Genomic DNA, 20,492 nt, shown 5'->3' with positions numbered 1-20,492 from the left:
GTTGTGCCTAAGAGTCTGAACAGCCAGAACAGTGTATGAGACACTGCCTTGGTCAGGCTCAGGTGCTGTTCAGAGCAGACACTGAACAGATCGTTGGTTTTCCTACCTCCCACTCAGCTCATGCTGTAGGGGTGAGAATGCAGTCTAAACTCTTGAGACTGTTTTTATTAAGATCCTTTTTCAGGAAAAGGAAAAGAGGTTTGGGGAAGAACTATCCAATCACAGTTCATAATGCTTCCAATTTGTTGTCAAGCAGAAACACCTGTCTCTAAAATAGTAATTTTCTAGCAGACTGCTGGACTTGCTGTGTCCTTGGCCATGGGCACTCAGCAATTAGGAAGACAGTTTTGAGAGTTCCAGTAAGGACAGCTGTGCTAGTGTGTTTTGTTTCTGTACACTCTTTGCTTTACAATTCACATCCTTGGTCAGCTGTAAATCTGCAAAATGAGCACAGTTACAATCTCTTGGTAAAATTAGCTCATTTGTTACTCCGGGCATCTCAGATTGTGGCATTTCAAGATCTGCTGAAAAACCAGTTTTGTGCTTAATTTTATTGAAATGCCTTTGCTTCACAGGAACACCAGGAATTCCAGGACCAAAAGGTATTGAGGGGCCTCCAGGTAATCCTGGCCTGCCTGGACCACCTGGGCCAGTAGGTGAGCATGAACAGAGCAGCAGAGATCAGCAGCTTCTGTGAAAAACATAACACATGAAGCCACTTCCTTTCTTCTTAACATCTTCTTTTTAACATCTTGAAAATGCATCTATATGTACATGGGTGCTGTCATTGCAGACACATAATTCACTGAAATTAAACAGAAAAGAAAGAAGTTTTAACTTTCTTTTGAGGACTTGTGTCTACTGTCATAGTCAATTCATTATTGACTATTGAAACAACAAGTTAATTGTTTCAGTATTTACCAGCTTTATTTATGTTAAGTACTCAAGTGGTCTAACCTGTTTATATAGGAGCAAAGACTTAATTTATTCTAAAGGGAAGCATTATATTATTTTTAGCAAACAGTGACTGCTTGAAAGGTCACATGCCTAAAAGCCTCTTCTAAACTGCCAGAAGAGAGAGAGAAAGGTCTTAATTTTAAGATTACACTCCTGTGAATCTTGTATTGCACTGCCACACCTTCAGATTCAGATGGTGGGGAGGGGGGATGCTGCTTTTTTTTGCTGTAGGTTAGGCATGGCTGTGCTAATGTGTTCTGTTCCCCCCTTAGGTGATACTGGTCGTCCTGGCCCTCCCGGTCCCTCAGGGGAGAAGGGACAGCCCGGCCGAGACGGGATCCCGGGACCAGCGGGTCAGAAGGGTGAACCAGGTTAGGTGTCCTTCCTGTTTGTTTTCTCCTCTTGACTCTGCTTTGGGATGTTCTGCTTACTCTGTCCTTTCTTCCCTGTAACGGCCCTTACACCTCCAGAGCTGCTCCTGTGGTTCCCAGCTGCTGGGTGGCTCACAGAGGTGCCACAGGACAAGAATTCAATCAGCTCTTAGATTTTATTACCTGACTTCAACACCAGCCCCCGTTCCTGTATTCCATGTTGGCTGTATTGTTTCAGCTCAGATACAGGGTGCATAAACAGTGTAATGTCTGCCCTAAAAATAGAACCCCAAACAAAAAATGCAAACATAGCATCTCCCGAAATCTGAAAGAGCATGGATTGGGAATGGATGGAAATGCTTGTGAAAGTTACAGATGCATTCAACAGCAAAACCTCTGCCTTTAGTGAAGACTGGTGAGTGCATGAGAATCCCAGGAATCTCAAGGAATCGCAGATTTAGATGAACTGCATTTTCATGGTTCTAAGCCTCACATTCCCATTCCTGGAGACCTGAAAGCTAGATGTTCATTATTAACCGAATGTGTTTCTTTTCAGGTTTACCAGGTTTTGGGCGCCCAGGACCTCCAGGACTCCCAGGATTGTCAGGTAAAGTTTCCCTGTTGCTCCTTGTTAAAAGGTTGAATGTAAAATACATTTATACACCAAAAAAAAAGAAGGGTGTGTTGTATGCTCTGCAACAAATGAATGTCATGGCAACAACTAAAATAACAATTTTTTTTCTCAGCAGACTGTCTTAAATTAACCACAGTAATAAAGACGTTTATTACTGACCACTGAATTTTGTAAACTAGCAATTATGCAGCCAGAATAAATGCACACAGGACTACAGCCTAGTGCATTGTGTGGAACTTTGCTGATTTGTCTCAGTAAATAAAGCATTCATACAACAGATGAGAAATGAAGTTGCTTTAAAAGTATAGCTACTTGCTATATTGCTTCCTTTCCAGTAGCATTAAAGTTCCTAAATTCCTCCAGCTTATTTTAAAGTTTTGCAAGTATGTCTTAACTTTCAGCAATATCTAAAAAAAATTATGAAGTCTTAATATAGACAGATTTCTTCGCAGAGAGTTTTGCTTATAGACTTACAATCTCAGAGGATGTTTCTGACTTACAGCATCACCGAGTAGTGAATTGACACTTAGTAAGACTTTTTAACATGTCAGAAGGTACACTGCTTTCTCCTGCAAGAATTATTAGCCTTAACTCTTTCCTGAATGTTAGACAGTTTTACCCTGTCTGACTGACAGGGGAGCTGTGGCCAGACTTGGACCTTCTGCAGGAGAGAGAAATGGCTCTGCAAATTGACTTTTGGCCTTTTGTAACAGAATGTAACAGTGTAACGTGGCTGTCTGGTTTCACAGGGCAAAAAGGAGAACTGGGGTTACCTGGCCCACCAGGGCCCCCTGGACTTCCGGGTCTGAAGGGAGAACCAGGTTTCCAGGGATTCCCTGGTCTACAGGGTCCACCAGGTCCACCAGGATTACCAGGGCCACCTCTGGAAGGTCCTAAAGGTAGCCCTGGCCCACCAGGTGTTCCAGGAAGGCCAGGTAAGAGCATGATCCATACCTGCAAACATCTTTGACACTTTGATATTTTGCTGGTAGGTCATCAGCCTTCAAACTCTCTCAGTTTATTTGGATGGATAAGTTCAAGCCTCATGGCATAGGTCTGTGGGCAACCAGAGCATTTTGTTGCCAAAAGTAACAGTGTCTAAAAAATGAAACAGCCCCAGTTTCTCTGAGTTTCTGATACCTGGCAGCAAAAATCGAAGGCGTTGCTGAGCGGGCGGTTCTCCGCATGCTGTCCCAGTAATCACCTCGCAAGCACGGCACCGACCTCTGAACGTCTGACACCTTTGCAGTACTTGTCACATGATCAGCAAATGTCATCGTGCACAAAACCCAAAAGTAACAAACCCCATCACTGTAAGAGTCATGGCAATCAAATTCCCACTAGCACCACAGCATGGTCCGGTCGGATGGCTGCTCATCTCCGTCTCATGTAACACAAGTCATTGCTCCATTGTGTCCCGTGGCTCCTGTGGACTCCGTGTTCATCTTCCCATTCCATGTTTGCATTTTGTTCCTGCACCAACTAATTCTGGGAATGAGAAAACTCTATACTGAGTTAACATGGCTGAGCAACTACCTTGCCTGTATTAGAGTTTGATTTTTTTGTGTGTGTGTGTTACAGAATGTTCATTTGAATTTAGATACTGCTCTTGAAAATATTGAACTTTAATGAACCTGTCACAGCTCTGGCTCAAGCTTATTGCTGTATCTTGAATCCAGAAGTACTTTGCTACCAATGAGACTCATCTCACTTAACAGGCTTGATATTCTCCCTAAAGGAGACTGCTTTCAAACCAAGCCATTGGTTGATGACAGATTTTTTTTCTTTGCATATTAATGGTGAAGTAATATTTTTATTTATTGCCCTTTACTGCCCTCATACTATTCTTTTATTTAAAGACTTTTCTGAGGAGAGTTAGTTTTGAGTTAGTATATTGGTAAAATAGCTGCTACACACATATATTGTTCATCTTTGGGTATCAAGGGAGAGTTTAGTTTTGCAGTACACATTTGGAAAGATTTTAAGAATTGCTTTTTCCTCATGCTTGCTTCTGATACAAGAGGAGGCTGTCCCACTGAAAAATGTTTTTTAGAATGGAATTATATCAAAATATTTTCCCCAGAGCTGGAATTGTCATATGTTATTATTCTCAATGGCAGTATGAGCTTTTTCTTGTGCAGAGTGGGCTATGAACTCATCTTCATCTACCCTAACTGTGCATTCAAAAAATGAGTCATTGTAAACAACATTTGTTTTTAATTTATAACACCTTAAAAACTGGGTTGCTGTTTGCCAGTATAATGAGGTTTTCTTTTAGTCCTAGTAAAAATACTTGAATTGTGTGGTATCCTAAACATGCTTTGGGTGTGACTGGTGTGAAACAGCCCCATGGGTTAATAATGCACAGCCAGTTACAATGTCTTCCTGTTTTCCTGGTTGGTCAGTGGAATGAGGCGTGCATGCCCTCCCCCTTTCTGCTGGAGGAACCTACTCCCTGCTGTACCCCAGGGGCTCTGACCAGGCAGTGGAGCATCCCTGCAGCAAATTGGTCCTCCAAGTTTGCTTTTGACTTTCTGTAATTTTTCTGTATGTAGAGTGGTGCAGCAATTAAAATTCTGGCCCAGGAACCTGACTAGTCTGTAACAGTATGGGCTTTCCTTTTTAAAAGATTCTTTGTAGAGGATATCTCCAAACTCTAAAAAAAAATTTAAAGTAAATCAGCTAAGCAGTATCTGATGTATAATAAAAGTGCCAACTAAGACTCTCTGTTCTGCTGCAGCACTGGGGTTTTATGGAGCTTCTCATCCTGTTCACACTTCCCTGTAGAAATCAGGTTCTTACTGATTCCAATCAGTTGGGGAGGTGGAGAAATGATGGGGCTCGTTTTGTGCAGATTTATGAGCACTGGCACGGGGGGGAACAATCAGTGAGGTTCTGCTCAGCCATGTTCTCTCTCTCTTTCTCTTATTTCCATTTTTGTTGCATGCAATGTATAAAGTGAAGCATTTGTTTTGCTCAGTTATGTGTGAACTAATGTGGATAAACCAAACTATTATTGCAGTTCTGGTACAATCAGCACTCCAGCCTTTTGTTTCTGATGATAACACAGTCTATTGTTGGAAGGCTGATTTTGTAACATTTCAACATAAGGCAGTTAGTCATAAAAGCAGCTGTGTGGCTGTCAAATTACCCCTTCCAGGGACAGAAATAAAACCAGAAGCTGTTTGCGTACACTGTTTGTTGTTGACTTCTGTGTATATTCTAAGATTAGTAACAGTGATGAAGTCAAACATGATGTAGCTCTCTGACTTCAGTTGAGTTGTCCCTAAAATAAACATTGATAGATGGTTTGGGGACAGATTTATTAATTGATTATAAAATTAAGCCAATTTCCAGGGCAACAGAATATTGCTGTTACTCCACATGTCTGTTTTCATTGCTCTGAATAATAATAGTTTGGTGTTTTGCACACTGTATGTAAAGGAATATTGAGCTAAATCTAAAAAGAAAGGTTTAGTTGAATATGTTAGTTTGTTGATATTTCTAACAATTTTGATGTTTTTCCCCTTGTTCTAATGATGACCTTGGTGAATTCTGACCCCCTACTCCCAGGTCCCTCAGGTTAGCCCTGTAACTCCAAAATAATAACTTTGCATGAAAATGAACTTATATACTTTTGTATTGTCTAAAAGTAGATATGCGGAGTCATTTTTCAGACGTACCTTTTAATTTGTGGTGGAAAAAAAACCCTCAGAGTTTGCTTTCAGCCACCTCCTCCATGTTGTTGTGGGACCAACACTGGAAGGACATAGAATTGCTCTGCCCGTGGTGGAAAACCACGTGGGTCCAGATTTGCAAGGCTTTTATAAAGTCCCCAGCTGCGAAACTTGTTTTAGCAAATTTATTCTCAGTGCAGTTGAAAATAATATATAGTGGTTTTCATCTTTTTTTAGAAAGCACATTGCACTGTCCTCCTGTGCCTTTGCTGTATGATTGTGTATTGCAGCTTGGGCAAGTGGCACCATTCATTTTTGTAACACCTGCCACTCTTGATTTTGGACACTCTCAAGTGGCTTAAATAAATTAGATATTTGTTTTATACCAACAGTGTCTGTAGAAAACTTATACAGACTAAGAGTGATGCTTTACATTCCCAACTTAGAGCACTGTAACTTTTCAGTGAAGAGAAATCCCTAGTTCCATTGCTTTGCTTCATCAGAACATTTAGAGGAAACGAGGAAAGTTCTTCCTTTTACAAGTATTTAATTAAAATAAAGCTCACAGGCCTCCCCTCCCTGGCACTAGGGCAGGGGGACAGGATTGGTGAGAACATGGTTGTTTTCAGAAGTTTATTTTAACTTTAGAGTATCAACATGGAACACAAACTGGCACTTGGGAGGATTTTTAACGTCTGTGTCTGGATTGAAAATGACTTGGTATATCTACTTAATAATAATAATGATATCTTTAGGTTTTGCTATGATGACTTTCAGGAAGCAAAGAAACGTCAGGAAAATTCCATAGAGGAATACATTTCAGTTTTTAGCCTGCTGTCCTAAGCACTGTGAGGTAGCAAATGTGGCAGCCCCTAAAGTTTGAATCCCAGCTTTATGCAGTCATATAAAAAAATGAATGTGGCTTTACCTTTTAATTTAACTGTGGTCACCCAAGCAGTAACCACACTTTAAAGGAGTGCTGCCATCATGGGGGTGCTGGGAGGAGCTCAGCAATTGCCTCACATTTTGTTCCACCCTGTGTTTGTGCTCAGCCAGAATTCAGTGATGAATAGATTTATAAATCATAGCAAAACTTACCTATCAGTGAAATATAGTTTATAAGTACTTAACAGTAACAATGAAATGTCCATGTCATTATTTTTAACAACTGTTTACAGTTAGTATTTAAAATAATTTATCAAATATGTAAGAAGTAGTGCTGTGAGGTAAACTTGTTGTGCATTTATTGTAGTTTTTAGCTGCAAATTGCATGGTGGTATGTTGATATATTTAAATCATTTCACTGACATGAAAGATGCAAGTGGCACAGGAGCTAAAATATGTATTAACTTAGGAGCATAGTAGGGACAACCAGCTTACCTTTTGAAAGAGGACATTTAAATCATTTTTCCAAGGATGTTATCACATGCCATTCTCCATAATATCCTTAAACAGGTAAATTAGCATCATGGAATAATTTTATCAGGAAAGACTAATGCCAACAGTAAAGACAGCAAATTCTAAATTTGCAAGTTCTGCTTTATTTTTGCCTATAGCATTTGCAGCCCTCTTGATCCATGTCAATCCTGCCTTCCATTTCCAAGTGGGTGTAAGCCTACTTTTCAGTCCTAGAACTGTATTCACAGATAGATGAGGTTCACACCTGATTTGTGGTGATAAGTCCTTCTGTTAAGTCAGACTTCCCCCTTACCCAAAGCAGAATTTTGCTCAAGACTAAGTTGTCATTCACAGTTCACCTGCCTGTTTGCCAAGTTCCAGGCCCTGAGAGGCTAAATATTGTCAGTGAAATGGTTACATAGTCCAAACCTCTTGTGAGCCAGGACTAACCAGCCATAGGCCTTAGCTGTAATGTTAGAGCAATAACACATTTGTTAGTAAAGCTCTGAGTTTGCTGTTAAATGAAGTGTCAAGTTAGTAGAGCCTAGTCACCAGAATAACTTGTATCTGAAAATTCCTGTCGTATTCATGTGTGGTTTTATGCATGCCTGTGGATTATATTGTAAATGCAAAATATGCTGGTGAAATGGGTTGTTGTGTAGTGTATATGCTGTCATCTGTACTATTTCTAACTAGTAATCTTGTTTTGTACTGTGTGATGTCTGACCCTTCTAACATCGATCATTGGGCTTTGGTGAACTCTGATCCTTCCAGGTCCTCCAGGTTAGACTCTTAACTCGGTCAATTTGTTTTACTGCCTTGCACTTGATGTAAGAGAAACAGATGTTTTCCTGTAATTCTGTGATTGTCTCTTTAAGGACTATGGTTACCCTGCAGACCATATGTGTTTGATTAGCATGCCTCAGATGGTAACCTGGTATTATTTTGCATGTGTACGGTACTAGACCGGTATAAAAGAACAAAATGAACACAAAAAATCCTTGCATGATGGGATGCTTTCTGTAGCTGAAACTGCTACAGGATACGTGTGAAATCTGGTACAAAATTGCTGTTGATTTAAAAAGGGAAGGAATTCTGTACTCAAATTTGCATGCAGAAATACAAGTCATCAAATTAATTCATTGAATATAGACTATGAGGATGTCAAAGGAGATGCTAAGTTATTCAAGGTTGCAGAAGAGCTGAAAATCCAGCACACTCATAAATATTATTGGATTTGTTGTACTGCAGGGGGGAATGTCATAGCACTGGCCTGCAAAGAGATCCTTTTGTTAATCCAGTTATGAGATCTAACTGGTAAATGTTGTTAGCTGTTCCTGCATTTGCTTACAGTTTGTTTTGCCACAAATTACTGTTACCTTCTATTTAGGTGGTGGCATAAAGGTAGAGGTCTCATCTTTCAGCTCTGCAGATACCTAATTTTCTTTTAAATCCACTGCTTTGCTTTGGTTTAATGGGCTGTAGCAAAGGGAAAATATTTAAAGAACAACCCAGTTCCTCCATTGGATTTATAGAGTGTAATTCTACTGAAGAAAGACAAATCAGTCGGAGGGAGATTCAACATAAAGAAGTTTCTGCAACTCAGATTATTATTTAGGGAAGGCAGAGTGATGAGCTTCCTGCTGTCCAGCAGTCAGGTGACAGTATATAAGGGCTGCTCAATAGGTGTGTCATATCCTAACAGCAAAAAAGCAGCAGCATTTTACATTGTTGAGACTAGCTTTCAAAAGGAGTCCAGGCTGTTAAATAGCACTTAAGACATGGTGAATGCAATGCAGGTCAGCAGAGGGGATATTTGTACCATCTAATTTTGGGTTTCTTGGCTCCTAGTAAAGGCACGGCTCTGGTCACTGGAAAGCTGCTAACGCAGGTGAGCTGCACTGCCTTCTGGGAAGACCTCAGCGAGATAAGGAGCCTTGGTTCCTGATTTGGGTAGTGCAAATGATCCCTCTATTTGTTTTCCTTTTTGTTTACCCTGAATTTAGCATTGAAATAGAGCTGGGAAGTCAAGCCAAAATATGTTGTGGTTTGTTTTTTTTTTTCTCATTCTGAAGGCACAAACCCGGGGAGAATGGTTGAAATGTACTGATATGTGTATATTTGTTCTGCAATGTTAAGGTGCACCAGGCCCAGAAGGTCCACGAGGGCCACCAGGCCCTGGAGGACTTAAAGGGGAAAAAGGGAACCCGGGTCCACCTGGTCCACCTGGCCTGACCGGTCCAAAGGGAGATCAAGGACCACCTGGACGCCAGGTAGGACAAGAAATGGAGTTTTCCCCTTGTTAATTTTTAAATGCAATAAAAATGGAATGTATTTGGGTGGAATATGCAGTTTTCCATAATAAAATAAAAGCCAAAATGTGGTAGCTACACCCTGTCTCGTAGCAAGGAAAAGAGTCTTTTCCTTAATTATCCCCCAGTATCTGGGCAGGATGTCCCTGCTGTATTCCTGTGGGAGCTGGAGCTGTTGATGCAGCCTCACGTTCCCGTGTGCCTCAGCCCTTCACAGCCCCCAGTTTGCTTGTTTGTGCACAGGCACCTTTCATTCTGTTTCTGAAACTGAGAGGAGAGGAGTGAATAACGTGAGGCTGTTTTTCCAGGGGGATCCTGGCCGTCCGGGTCTGAATGGAATGAAGGGGGACCCCGGGGTTCCAGGCGTTCCAGGATTCCCAGGTATTTAACTGGGGATTCCCAGGCATTTAAATAGCCTTTCAAGTGAAAACCTCCAGACACAGTAACAGCCTGTTTTGGCCGTTCCTGCAGCAGAGTTTGTAAAACAGCATGTTCTTTCACTGTGTGACTGTGTGCATTTGATGTTTCAGGTATGAAGGGTCCCACTGGACCTGCAGGACCCGCTGGCCTCACAGGCAGCCAGGGACTGCCAGGCCCACCAGGTAGGAGTCCTGGGTAGTGGCACTGTCACATTTGCTCCCTGCCAGCAGAATTTGTTGCACAGATGTAAGACTGAGTTGGTCTCACCCAGCAATGAAAGTAGTTAAGTGAGCAACAGCTTCAACACAGCTCCAGGCTGTACTTTTTAGCCCCTACAAGTAATCCTAAAATATTTTATTCTCTGTATCCAGTCTACATGGATTAACTCCTGCAGGAGTGGTCCTTTGAGGGGTTCACCAAGAGCACTTTTTTGTCCTATATATACACTTATTCTTTGCATTGATGGAGCTCTTGGCTTCTGATCTTGCAATAAACAAACTGTTTCTAATGCTCTTTTCCACCTTGCTTTATCTAATACTAGTCTGTTCTCTCTCAGGTCCACCAGGTTTACCAGGTACCATTGGACGAAGCATTGTTGTCAAAGGTGATCCTGGTCCCCCAGGTCCTCCAGGACAGCCTGGGTCCAAAGGGGAAGCTGGATTGCCAGGGCCACAGGGATTGCCAGGTATGATCCTGAGTGGCTGCAGAGGAAATGATAGAGGTAGAGCTGAGTGCAGGATGCAATGCCAGTCACACCCAGAGGCTGCAGAGATGAGTGACTGAGCTCAGCAAAAAGCAATAGATAAATGCAGGGTTAATAGATAACAGATAAATGCAGGGTTAATTGATAAATGCAGGGTTCCACCATATATTTCTGGTTCAATGGGCTGTTCTTATATATCATGAAGAAACAAAAGATAAGTCTGAGGCAATCTAAAGATTCTGTAGTGAGATTTCAAGAGGTTTTATTTCAGTTATGTTTTTATCTACTCTAGGTCCAATTGGTCTTCCTGGTGACCCCGGGAGAGATGGACTACCTGGTTTTGATGGTCCAGCAGGACGTAAAGGAGAGAGGGGTCTTCCAGGCCAACCAGGTATGGTGTTTAGAGATACTCCCATTTCTGAGTGCAAGCTAATACTGGGAAGTAAGATCTTTGCCTCGTGGGAATAATGATAGAATCACAATTTTGGGATTTTCTTAATGCAACAATATTAAAAGCAGCTGAACATACTTTGGTTTGGAATATTCTCAGAACCAACACATTACTTGGTCATTGCTGATTAATATTGTCGAGTGCTTTATCTCAAGCTGACTGGCATCTTCTTTGCAGCACAGATGATGTAGAGGAGATAATGAAGATGGTAAGAAACAGAAGAGAGAGATTAGTTAAATCATTTTTATTTTGCATGCAAATCATGAATGGGGAAAAACAGATTCATAAAGGAAAGAATTTCACCCAAGGCAGAGATCGAGCTACCATGCAGCTATCACTTAGAACCCCTGAACTAGGATTTGAGAAATCAGAATAGGCACTGGGACAATTTTCTAAAGATGATGATAGATATTAAGTAGCTCTATATTAAAAATTGTGAGAAAAAGTTTAGAATTTTAATAGTTAAAAGAATACAAAAATCCATAATGCCTGTTTTTCCTTTTTCTCTGAGTAGCTCTATGAAATCTGTTAGCGTTATTTTAGGGAAAAAATGTAAATAATGACTGTAGAATAACATAGTCTAAATATATGTAGTTATAATTCCTGGTATTGCTGTTCTAGAACGTCCTTTTCTGATACATTTCTCAACCATTTGACTCACTTTTGCTCACATTCAAGGCTGTTCTAGCTTATTCCCACTTTTTGTAACCTACTCCAAAACTGGCTGCAGCTTTTCTATTCATTTTGATGGCCTTTGGCTCAAGTGTTACCACAGTATGTCCCCAAAGTGAGACTTGCTCCTGTTTCTGCCTCTGCCATTTATTTTGTTATCTTGAGCAAGATGTTTCAACATCATCTTATTAAGCTGCACACACAGATATATTTTGCAATTGGGAAGCTAATTTGAACTCATTCTACTGGCTGTCATGTCCTCTGCAGTTATCTTAGTGCCTCACAGCCCTGAATGTACTTAACTTCACAATACCCCTACAACACAGAGAAAATGTCAGGGGAGTGGTGTGAGCAGATACCAGGTGCCCGAATTCACCAGCACCTCAGTCACAGGACTGTGCTGCCTTTCAGAGCTACATTGGTCCTAAAAGAGCAAGAAATGGTGTTAATAACTACTGTGTGTTGTGTTTCTCTCATGTGAACAGGTTCACGAGGAGTACAGGGACCTCCTGGCCCTGATGGCTTGCAAGGCCCACCCGGCCCTCCTGGAACAGCTTCTGTTGCTCATGGATTCCTTATAACTCGGCACAGCCAGACCAGGGATACACCACTTTGTCCACAGGGAACATCAAGAATATATGATGGCTTCTCTCTTCTTTATGTGCAAGGAAATGAAAGAGCACATGGCCAGGATTTGGGTGAGATATTTTGTATGTGCTGTCTTTAAGAGGAAAGAGGTTGTAGCTGTTTCTTCGAATGCTCTGGTTCTCTGAAGATACGACAGTCTTAGAGAGTTCTTGGAGGAGGATGGGGATTGCATACTAAGATCTGCTGTCTCCAGAGGCTGCACATGATAATTCGGGATGAAAGAATGTAAACCAGAACACAGACGTTAAGTTTTTCCCACATGTGACAATCTGATAGCACATGCTGTGCACTCACAGGAGGAGAGGAAGAATACACAATTACTGCTCTCAAAGAATTGCTATAAAAAGCAATGAAGTGAAAACTTCGCTGTCACATTTTATGTATCTTACTCTGTAGGTACTGCTGGGAGCTGTCTCAGGCGGTTCAGCACCATGCCCTTCATGTTCTGCAACATCAACAATGTTTGTAACTTTGCATCAAGGAATGACTATTCCTACTGGCTGTCCACTCCAGAGCCAATGCCCATGAGCATGGAGCCACTGACTGGGCAAAGCATCCAGCCCTTCATTAGCCGGTGAGACAAAGCAGGCTGTCGGGTCTCTTAATATCTGGATAGATAGAATGTCTTATCCATGTGTTTCCAACATGCAGGTTGGGTACTAGGAGATGAATCTGCCTTGTTTTGCTCTGGGAAAAACAAGGAAAATAGCTTGTTTTAAAAGTATTCATTATCTTAAAGGGTCTGTCTCCATGCAGCAGTGGTAATGAGAGGCTGAAAGGCTGCAAGAGCTCCCCTCAACCAGGGGATCTCTGTAGTAACCAGAGCAAGGTCGCCATGAACAGGAGAGAGAACATGGGAGACATTGGCTCTAGGAGTAAGGTGTTCACTTGGGGACTTTGAGCTTCCAGCTTTTGTTTCAGGAATTGCTTCAGTATTTTACCCCATGTAGTGAAAATACAGACAGATCTCACACTCCAAAATACTGTCTTACTGCAATTACAAAATATGTGAGAAGTAGAAGTCTAGATTAATAGGAGGGCCTCTCACAGGCTAGTTTTCTTCCCTTTCTCTATGTAAGAATTCTTAATAAAACATACTCCTATAATATTTCAATGTCATTTGTTTCTCTGCTACTTCCCCTGTGTCCAGATGTGTTGTGTGTGAAGCTCCTGCTATGGTGATAGCTGTCCACAGTCAGACCATTCAGATTCCTTCATGTCCTCCAGGCTGGGACTCCCTTTGGATCGGCTACTCTTTCATGATGGTAAGAACTGCCTCCTACTCCAGAGGCAGCCACTGCCCACCTGTGTCCTCTGCTGACTGCTTTGGGATGTTGTTCAGAACTGCAAGGGTTGTCATTTGAAAGCCTTTACCTTCCATCACTAACCAAGGTAGCCAAGACTGACAGGGATTCTCCAGCACACAGATCCCAGTGTAACTGGGAGGTGTCTGACACCACATCATCTCTGCCAAGAATGGACAGCGACTCTTAGTAGCTGAATGCTGTGCTATTGAATTTTTTAGCACCTAAGATTCTTGTTTGTGTCTTTCTTTCCTCCACCAGCACACTAGTGCTGGAGCAGAGGGCTCTGGACAGGCCTTGGCATCGCCTGGATCCTGTTTGGAGGAATTCCGCTCAGCGCCGTTCATCGAGTGCCACGGTCGGGGCACCTGTAATTACTATGCCAATTCATACAGTTTCTGGCTGGCAACTGTAGAGGTGTCAGAAATGTTCAGGTAAGAAAACCTGTTTCTTGTCTATTGCTTTATTCCAGAATGAGCACTTTGGAAACTGAATTTATTCCAGAGATCAAAGAAATTTGTTTACAGGGGTATAGGGAAATAATTTAGCTTGTTTTCCCCCTCACAACCAGTTTTTCAAGTGTTTCCTTGGTAAGCCTTTAATATGTAAAAACTTGCTAGGGCACATGCTGTTTTAAAGGAGTCAGTTTTTTTCTGTGTCAATCCTTATTCACATTTTGTTGCAGTACTTTCTCTGAAAGTAGTCCTACTGTATTTACTATATTTGGAGCCTAAAAGAACAATTTGTTGGGTTTTTCCTTAGCAGACCTTTCAATAAACTCATATTTGAAAAATACAGACAAACAAGAGACAGGTATGAAGGGCAAGATCAACTCTACTTAAACCTTTTAAGGCAGATGTTTAAACTGTTTTTAAAAAGTCTTGTGTGAAGGAGGTTTCCTACCCTCCATGGCCAGCATTTTCCCCCACACTTTGCAGAAGGAAACAGGATGACATTTTGGCTGCAAGGAAGCCAGTGGCCATTCTGTCCTCAGCTTCTCTGCAGTCAGTATTTCAGCTGGAGTCTCTCAGCTCCTCAAACTCTTTCCCTTTCAACTGGAGTAGCAAAACTTTTTCTTTGAAAAGTCATCTCCTTTCATAGAATAAATAACTACTGCCCTGATTGTGTGCTGATAAAAACCTCATAATATTCCCACTGCCACCTACTTGAAAAGTGTAGCTTTGTCACAGAGGGCTGGCACTGTGCACTGTGTTACAGAGCAGCAGTGGCCCCTAAGCTTTTCTTGTGTAACCCCTACAGTCAGGATACTTGCCATGATTAATCATCACTCTTCAGATTTCTGGTTAGTTGATTAGTGGTAATTCTCTAGTAAAAACTTCCTACTAGGAACTACCATGCACCTTTGAGTTTTCTGTCTCTAGTATTTTCTCTCATAAAAGCAACTTCCTTATTATATTTTTTAAAGAAACATTTAAGAATTGGACTTACTCTGTGTATGCACATATTACACAAAGTAATCACATTAATCTCCCCTCTCCTTACCCTTTCAGAATAAAAATAAATAATATGGTAAAGCCATCACTTAAATACAGCTCTTACTGTAGCAGTACTTGTTATATGAAGTACCCTTCAACTAAGAAACCCAAAGGACAGAAACAAAGAAATATCATCTCAAATGTACAAAATTCACCTCCCCTTCAGTTTGTGTTTGTGTTCCATCACCTGCCAGCCTGAAACAGGTGGTTACCATACCTTGGGGACACTGACACTGGACATGACTGAGCATCTGTCACCTGGTGCTGGGGACAGACAAAAAATCACTCTTAAGGAAAACTCTCAAATCCAGGATTCACTCCCCACTCATGTACTTAAGTGTTGTATTAAAATGTGAATTAGGTAGAAGTTAAAAGGAACAGGTCTGTAAACAAAAAAAAAGCTAACCCAACCTTTCCTTTGCGTCTGTCAACCAGCAAACCTCAGTCAGAGACACTGAAAGCTGGAGACCTGAGGACGCGGATTAGTCGTTGTCAAGTTTGTATGAAGAAGACGTAACGTCTTGGAGAACGTTTTATAAAACAGTTGAAAATTCCTAAGATGCACTGTCTTCCAGCTGCAACAATGGTGCTACTGTGCAGAAAGAAAAAGAACTAATCCAAACTGTTTTAACCGTGCAAATTCAAGTGTACCTCACTCACGTGCCAAACTAAGGGTTGTTCAGTACATATTTGACAACAGGACTAAGATGAAAGAATTGACCTCTTGGAAACAGAAAAGAACACTCGAGGTTCATAAAGGATCAGAAGATGAAATTTTTCATTTCTCTCCCTGTACCAAAATGGCACCTTTTTGATCAACCAAGAGAACAGAGAAAGACACGACGCACTGAGTATGTTTAAAATAACGAGACTGCAGTTTTGAAAAACATTTTTCATGGTGCTACTAACCCTACTGTATCCCAGGTTTTTAATATGAAATTTTAAGCTTATTTCTCTTTGTAAGTAATGAAATGTGTATATTGTGTAAACACCTTTTTAGTTGAAATTTTCAGTCATTTAGAAAACAAACCAGACTGATATAAAAATTCTCATGTCTAAAATTAAAAGATACAACAGTATTTTATTATGAAACTTGTGGTACAGAGAGAATTTACCCCTCTTAGACCAACTTATGCATTTAATTTTTCATTTCCTTCCTCTGTTGCCAACCTAATATATTTGGGGAATGCACAATTATTCTGAAGTAATTTCGATCAGGGTTTTAAATGTTGTACACCACGCTATCAGTGGTTTTATTTGTGCTTAGAAATCCCAATCCACTTGAAAAGGGTTTTTTTTAATCTTGTGAAAATATGTGAAATTATTAGCCATATTCTATATCCTTCTTTTCAGAAGTCACATTCACATTTTAGTAGTTTGGTTTAACCAAACCTGTCCCTTGGGAATATCCAGTTACCAAAGCATTTATGATGCTCACATAAAACCTCAACTCTGAAGTGGTGTCCTACATTTTATCTTAAATAGTGTACATGCTAAAACACCTTCTGAATAAAATAAAGCAGAAGATGGTGGAAACTTTCCTATTTACAGATTAATCTTTTAATCTTATGTGAATTTATACACATCCACAGTGTATTTACAATATACAGCAACTCTTGTGTATGTATAGTTCACATAAGGCCTTGAAAGATGGTGCATGCAGTCTTTCTGATGTCAGTTTGTAAGAATCCTACTGTGTATGTCTTAAGAGTGTCACTCCTTGTGCAATAGCTGAAAAGTGATCACTTTTGTATGCATGACTGTTCAGCTTCTATGGTCAGTGCCGTTTCATTTACCCTCGTGTATAAACAGCTCCCTGACAATGCAGGACTATTTGTCAAGTGATGATCCTTTAATATTTCCGTTGTTTATTGCCACCTCCACTACCAATACAGCCTAACTTGGGAATTAACATACTGCTCCATACAGGTGATGTGTATTTGTTTATTGACTACTGTTCAGTAATTTATCTGCTAATGGCTGTTCGTTCTTACCTTCCAGTGATCCTTGTTATCCTTGTAAACATGGAGCATCCGACATCTCCCTGTTTTATGCACATTTGACAAAAGACATAGGATTGGTGACTGAGCAGGTGGCAGTGATACAATGAGATTGGTGCTGATTTCAAAAGCTTTCAACCAAGTATGAAACTGAAGTTCTTTAGTTTAAAGTGCAACATATTAATGGCTTTGTCTTTTTTCAATTAGTTGCAGTTATATATGTTGGTAGAGAGTGGGCAATTCAGCAACGTGCATCTTTCAGCTCATTTTAGTTTGGTTTGCTGATGCATATAGAAATAATCTGAACCTGCTGCTACCTCCAAGTCAGGAACTTGTTACCAAAGCTGAAATAAAATAGTAAGTCAGTCTCTTCATGTAAACACAAGCCCTTATCTTACTGCTGGCTCCGCAGAAGTCTAAAATGAACGTAGCAGCCAATCTCTAGCCCCAGAAAAGCAGAAGAATGGATGCTTAAAGTCAAGGAGCTCCCAAAGGAAGAGCTCACTCAGCCTTCCCTACCAACACCCCATCTTGTGCTCACCAGCAACAAGTGTTCAGATGTGGGGACCAGGGCAAGGGCAGAACATGTTTGTTATAGCAGTGCATAACCGGTGCTTCTTTATAAGATTTGGGCTTCTCTCACAGCATGTAAAACCAAGGCAGGAGATCCCATTCCAGACTGAGGCAGAGAGCTCCCAGACCTGCTGGTCATGTGGCAGCTTCAGGGCCCAAAGCAGTGAGATGACCACAGAAAAGTGAAGTGTGTAAAGCAGCTGCACTTCTGACAGCTCCATTCTCTGTTCTGTCCCTGCAGCTCCGGCCCAGACTTGGAGAACAGTACTAAACCTTAATCAGCTTCAGGCTCAGAATTCCAAAGGGGCTGTATTTTACAAAGAGAAAAGTGGTGTAGAGAGGAAGGAACATCTTTTAACTTGAGACCTGCAGCAGAGATTCAAGAGATGTTGGGTTAATTCCCACCACACCATCTGTGCCTTAGAGCAGGTAAATCACTTGACCTGTGTTGGATCGGAGTTACTGATCTATAAAAGAAAACACGGTTATTATTCTCTCCTGCTTCTTGATGCTTAGACTGTAAGCTCCTTGGGGCAGAGACATTGAGGGGGCTCAAATGTTGGTTGGGGCCTCTAGGTGCTATCCATCACTATATAAACATTAAACTACAGGTAAAAATTTGTGTTGCAGATTTATTATTAAAAAAGGAAAAAACTGCTTTGAACATTAGAGCCTTAAAATAATCTTCAACAGCACCTAAACACGATCCGGCTGCAGACACCACTTCTCCAGCTCCAGTTAAGGCTTTTTCTCCTGATGTCTGGTATGTTTTTCACTAAAGCTTTTATTCTCATAACTAATCACATACTGTCGGTCTATCTTGTGCCTAACTTGGATTTACACTGTTCCTAGTGCAGCAGCACTTCTGTACCACGAACTAGACTGCCACACACAAACCCTGTGCTGCAGAAGCTCTGAAGCCTGTAACACTTTGTCCTCTGTTGGAAAGGTTAGTTCCTCCAGAGTGACCATTTCCCCACAGAGGGTGAAGGAAGGACCTACTTTTAAAAGTAGTTTTAGAATTTTAAAAAACCGTATATTGATTTTACAAGCAACAAATGCTCAAGTTCTAAAATTTGATGTTCTGCAATTATTTCCTATATACTTTGCTATCCAGCTGGAGTGTTTTTTAGTTCAGTTTGCTGCATGAACTGTGTACATATGCCACCCTCAGGACACACCTGAGGCAGTGCTGTTTTGCTGGATTTAGGACTGTGCTGCTGGGAGCAGTGTTATGTGTTTTTAACAGGCCCTTCCCAGAAAAGTTACACTGCAGCCAACCCAGCAATGCTGCTGGACACACAATACTTCTGCTGCCATGGCTACTTCCACTAGAAGCACAAGCTGAAGATTGCACAAGAGATGAATAATTTAGTCTTTCCAGGTTAGTTTATTGGCAAAAAGCAGGACACTTGCTACTGGGAGACAGGGGCAGTGATTGGCCCAGGGGAGCAGTGACAGTGCTCTACATTTAAAATATAGGATAAGTATCTAGAACTATTAGCTTTGGAAAGAAAGATTTTTAACTCTTTGTGCAGAGAGGTCACCACTGCCCAAGGGCAGCCCCAGCTGGCAGTGAGGTGACAGCAGCTGGGCAGTAACACAGACACCCTCCTGTCCTTCCCAAAGGCTCTCTGGCCCCCAGCTGTAGCACAGGATGGTGGCTGAGGCTGCTCTGCCAACAGCAGAGCTTTCCTCACAGTCAGTCAGGCTGTAACCATAATGGTGCTTTAAAAAGTTGTATATTAACAAACTCAGAAGAAAACCAAAGAAACTGAGCTTGGTGTGTTTGTTTCCTTAACAAAAGGGGATAAGGGGGACAAGTTCTTACCTTCCAGACATGCACAGCAAGCTCAGTGCTCCTGCTCTCCCCGAGACATGCTGCTCCACAGCTCTTCATGGACAAATGAGGGGAGAAACTTCTATATATCTGAGGGAACAACTGCTATAGCCAAGACAGGATGCAGGGATGAAAAAATCCAATACAGATTGTATTGATACCTGGTAACTCTGACAAGATCCTTCTTCCCTGCTGTGAACCCCTCACTCCCTCATATTTGGTTATGTCCAGTACCAGAGAGCTCAGGGAGACGCAAAAGCCAGGAGAACTGGTCAATGCATTTCAAAACAAAGACTTGTAAGATGTGTTTTAGTGACTGTCTTCAGGTTCAGTCAGGAAATCCAACTTGCCTTCTAGCTTTGAGGGCTTTCACCACACTTCAGAAGCAAGAGAGCTCTGTCACCCAAATCGAAAAATTAGTGCAAAACTATGAACTCCAACACCCCCTCAGCCCCCCCAAAAAAAACCCACAACCCTCCAGCAGCTGCCCCATTTCAGGTCCAGTCAAAGGTATTTTGAAATAACTATCATGACACTGTCCAACAGTCTGGTCAGTGCCTGGATAATGGTCACTGTTTGTTTGTACTGCTGGTAGGGCTCTTTCTGCCATGGCTGAGCAGGCTCTTCTCCTTTCCCTCCCAATCCAGGCTACACACTATGCAGTGGGGCCTTGAGAAAGGGGCTGGTTTATTTGGGGAAAACCCTATCCTTACAGCAAACTTCAGTTTTCCAGGGAGTTGTTTCAATGCACTATTCTGAGTAACAGGGTAAAATTAAATTAGGTAATTTTAAAGAAAGGTCTCATCCAAGATATTTCACACTAATTACCCATATTTCTGGAGATCATATACATTTCCATCTATGGATAAAAGCCTCTTTTTATAAAAAAATATTGCCACATCCTTCACATCAGTAAGGAATCTGAAAAGGCACTCACTCCATTTTGTTGGTATTTTCTGAGTTCAGTTGTTTTTACAAGCGGGTGCCTTACTTGAAAATGATGAGATTATCTACTTGCATTTGGGTTTTACATACT

General features: G+C 41.3%; 1 protein-coding gene across 4 annotated transcripts in view; it reads left to right on the top strand.

Moving 5' to 3' along the window:
- COL4A5 (collagen type IV alpha 5 chain) overlaps positions 1–20,197 on the top strand; it is an 80,799-nt gene extending 60,602 nt beyond the window's left edge. For 2 of the 4 annotated variants that reach the window (XM_051786974.1, XM_051786985.1), the window contains 14 exons: positions 576–656; positions 1,230–1,328; positions 1,885–1,935; positions 2,712–2,897; positions 9,177–9,310; positions 9,658–9,730; positions 9,880–9,951; positions 10,326–10,454; positions 10,765–10,863; positions 12,081–12,293; positions 12,640–12,817; positions 13,394–13,508; positions 13,809–13,981; positions 15,479–20,197. In XM_051786974.1, coding sequence (XP_051642934.1) covers positions 576–656; positions 1,230–1,328; positions 1,885–1,935; positions 2,712–2,897; positions 9,177–9,310; positions 9,658–9,730; positions 9,880–9,951; positions 10,326–10,454; positions 10,765–10,863; positions 12,081–12,293; positions 12,640–12,817; positions 13,394–13,508; positions 13,809–13,981; positions 15,479–15,560 — 1,685 coding nt within the window. In that variant the 3' untranslated portion in view covers positions 15,561–20,197. Of the gene's footprint in view, positions 1–575; positions 657–1,229; positions 1,329–1,884; positions 1,936–2,711; positions 2,898–3,211; positions 7,022–9,176; positions 9,311–9,657; positions 9,731–9,879; positions 9,952–10,325; positions 10,455–10,764; positions 10,864–12,080; positions 12,294–12,639; positions 12,818–13,393; positions 13,509–13,808; positions 13,982–15,478 lie in introns of those variants that run through there. The other 2 variants (XR_007904450.1, XM_051786992.1) reach the window with 2 other exon arrangements.
- The last annotated feature ends 295 nt before the right edge of the window (positions 20,198–20,492 follow it).

This window comes from Manacus candei, unplaced genomic scaffold (genome assembly GCF_025592945.1).
Source record: "Manacus candei isolate 608988 ecotype Guabito, Panama unplaced genomic scaffold, ASM2559294v1 h1tg000003l, whole genome shotgun sequence".
Taxonomy (NCBI): Eukaryota; Metazoa; Chordata; class Aves; order Passeriformes; family Pipridae; genus Manacus; species Manacus candei.
Note: the sequence above shows the minus strand (reverse complement) of the source record. Positions and strands in the feature narration are given on the sequence as shown.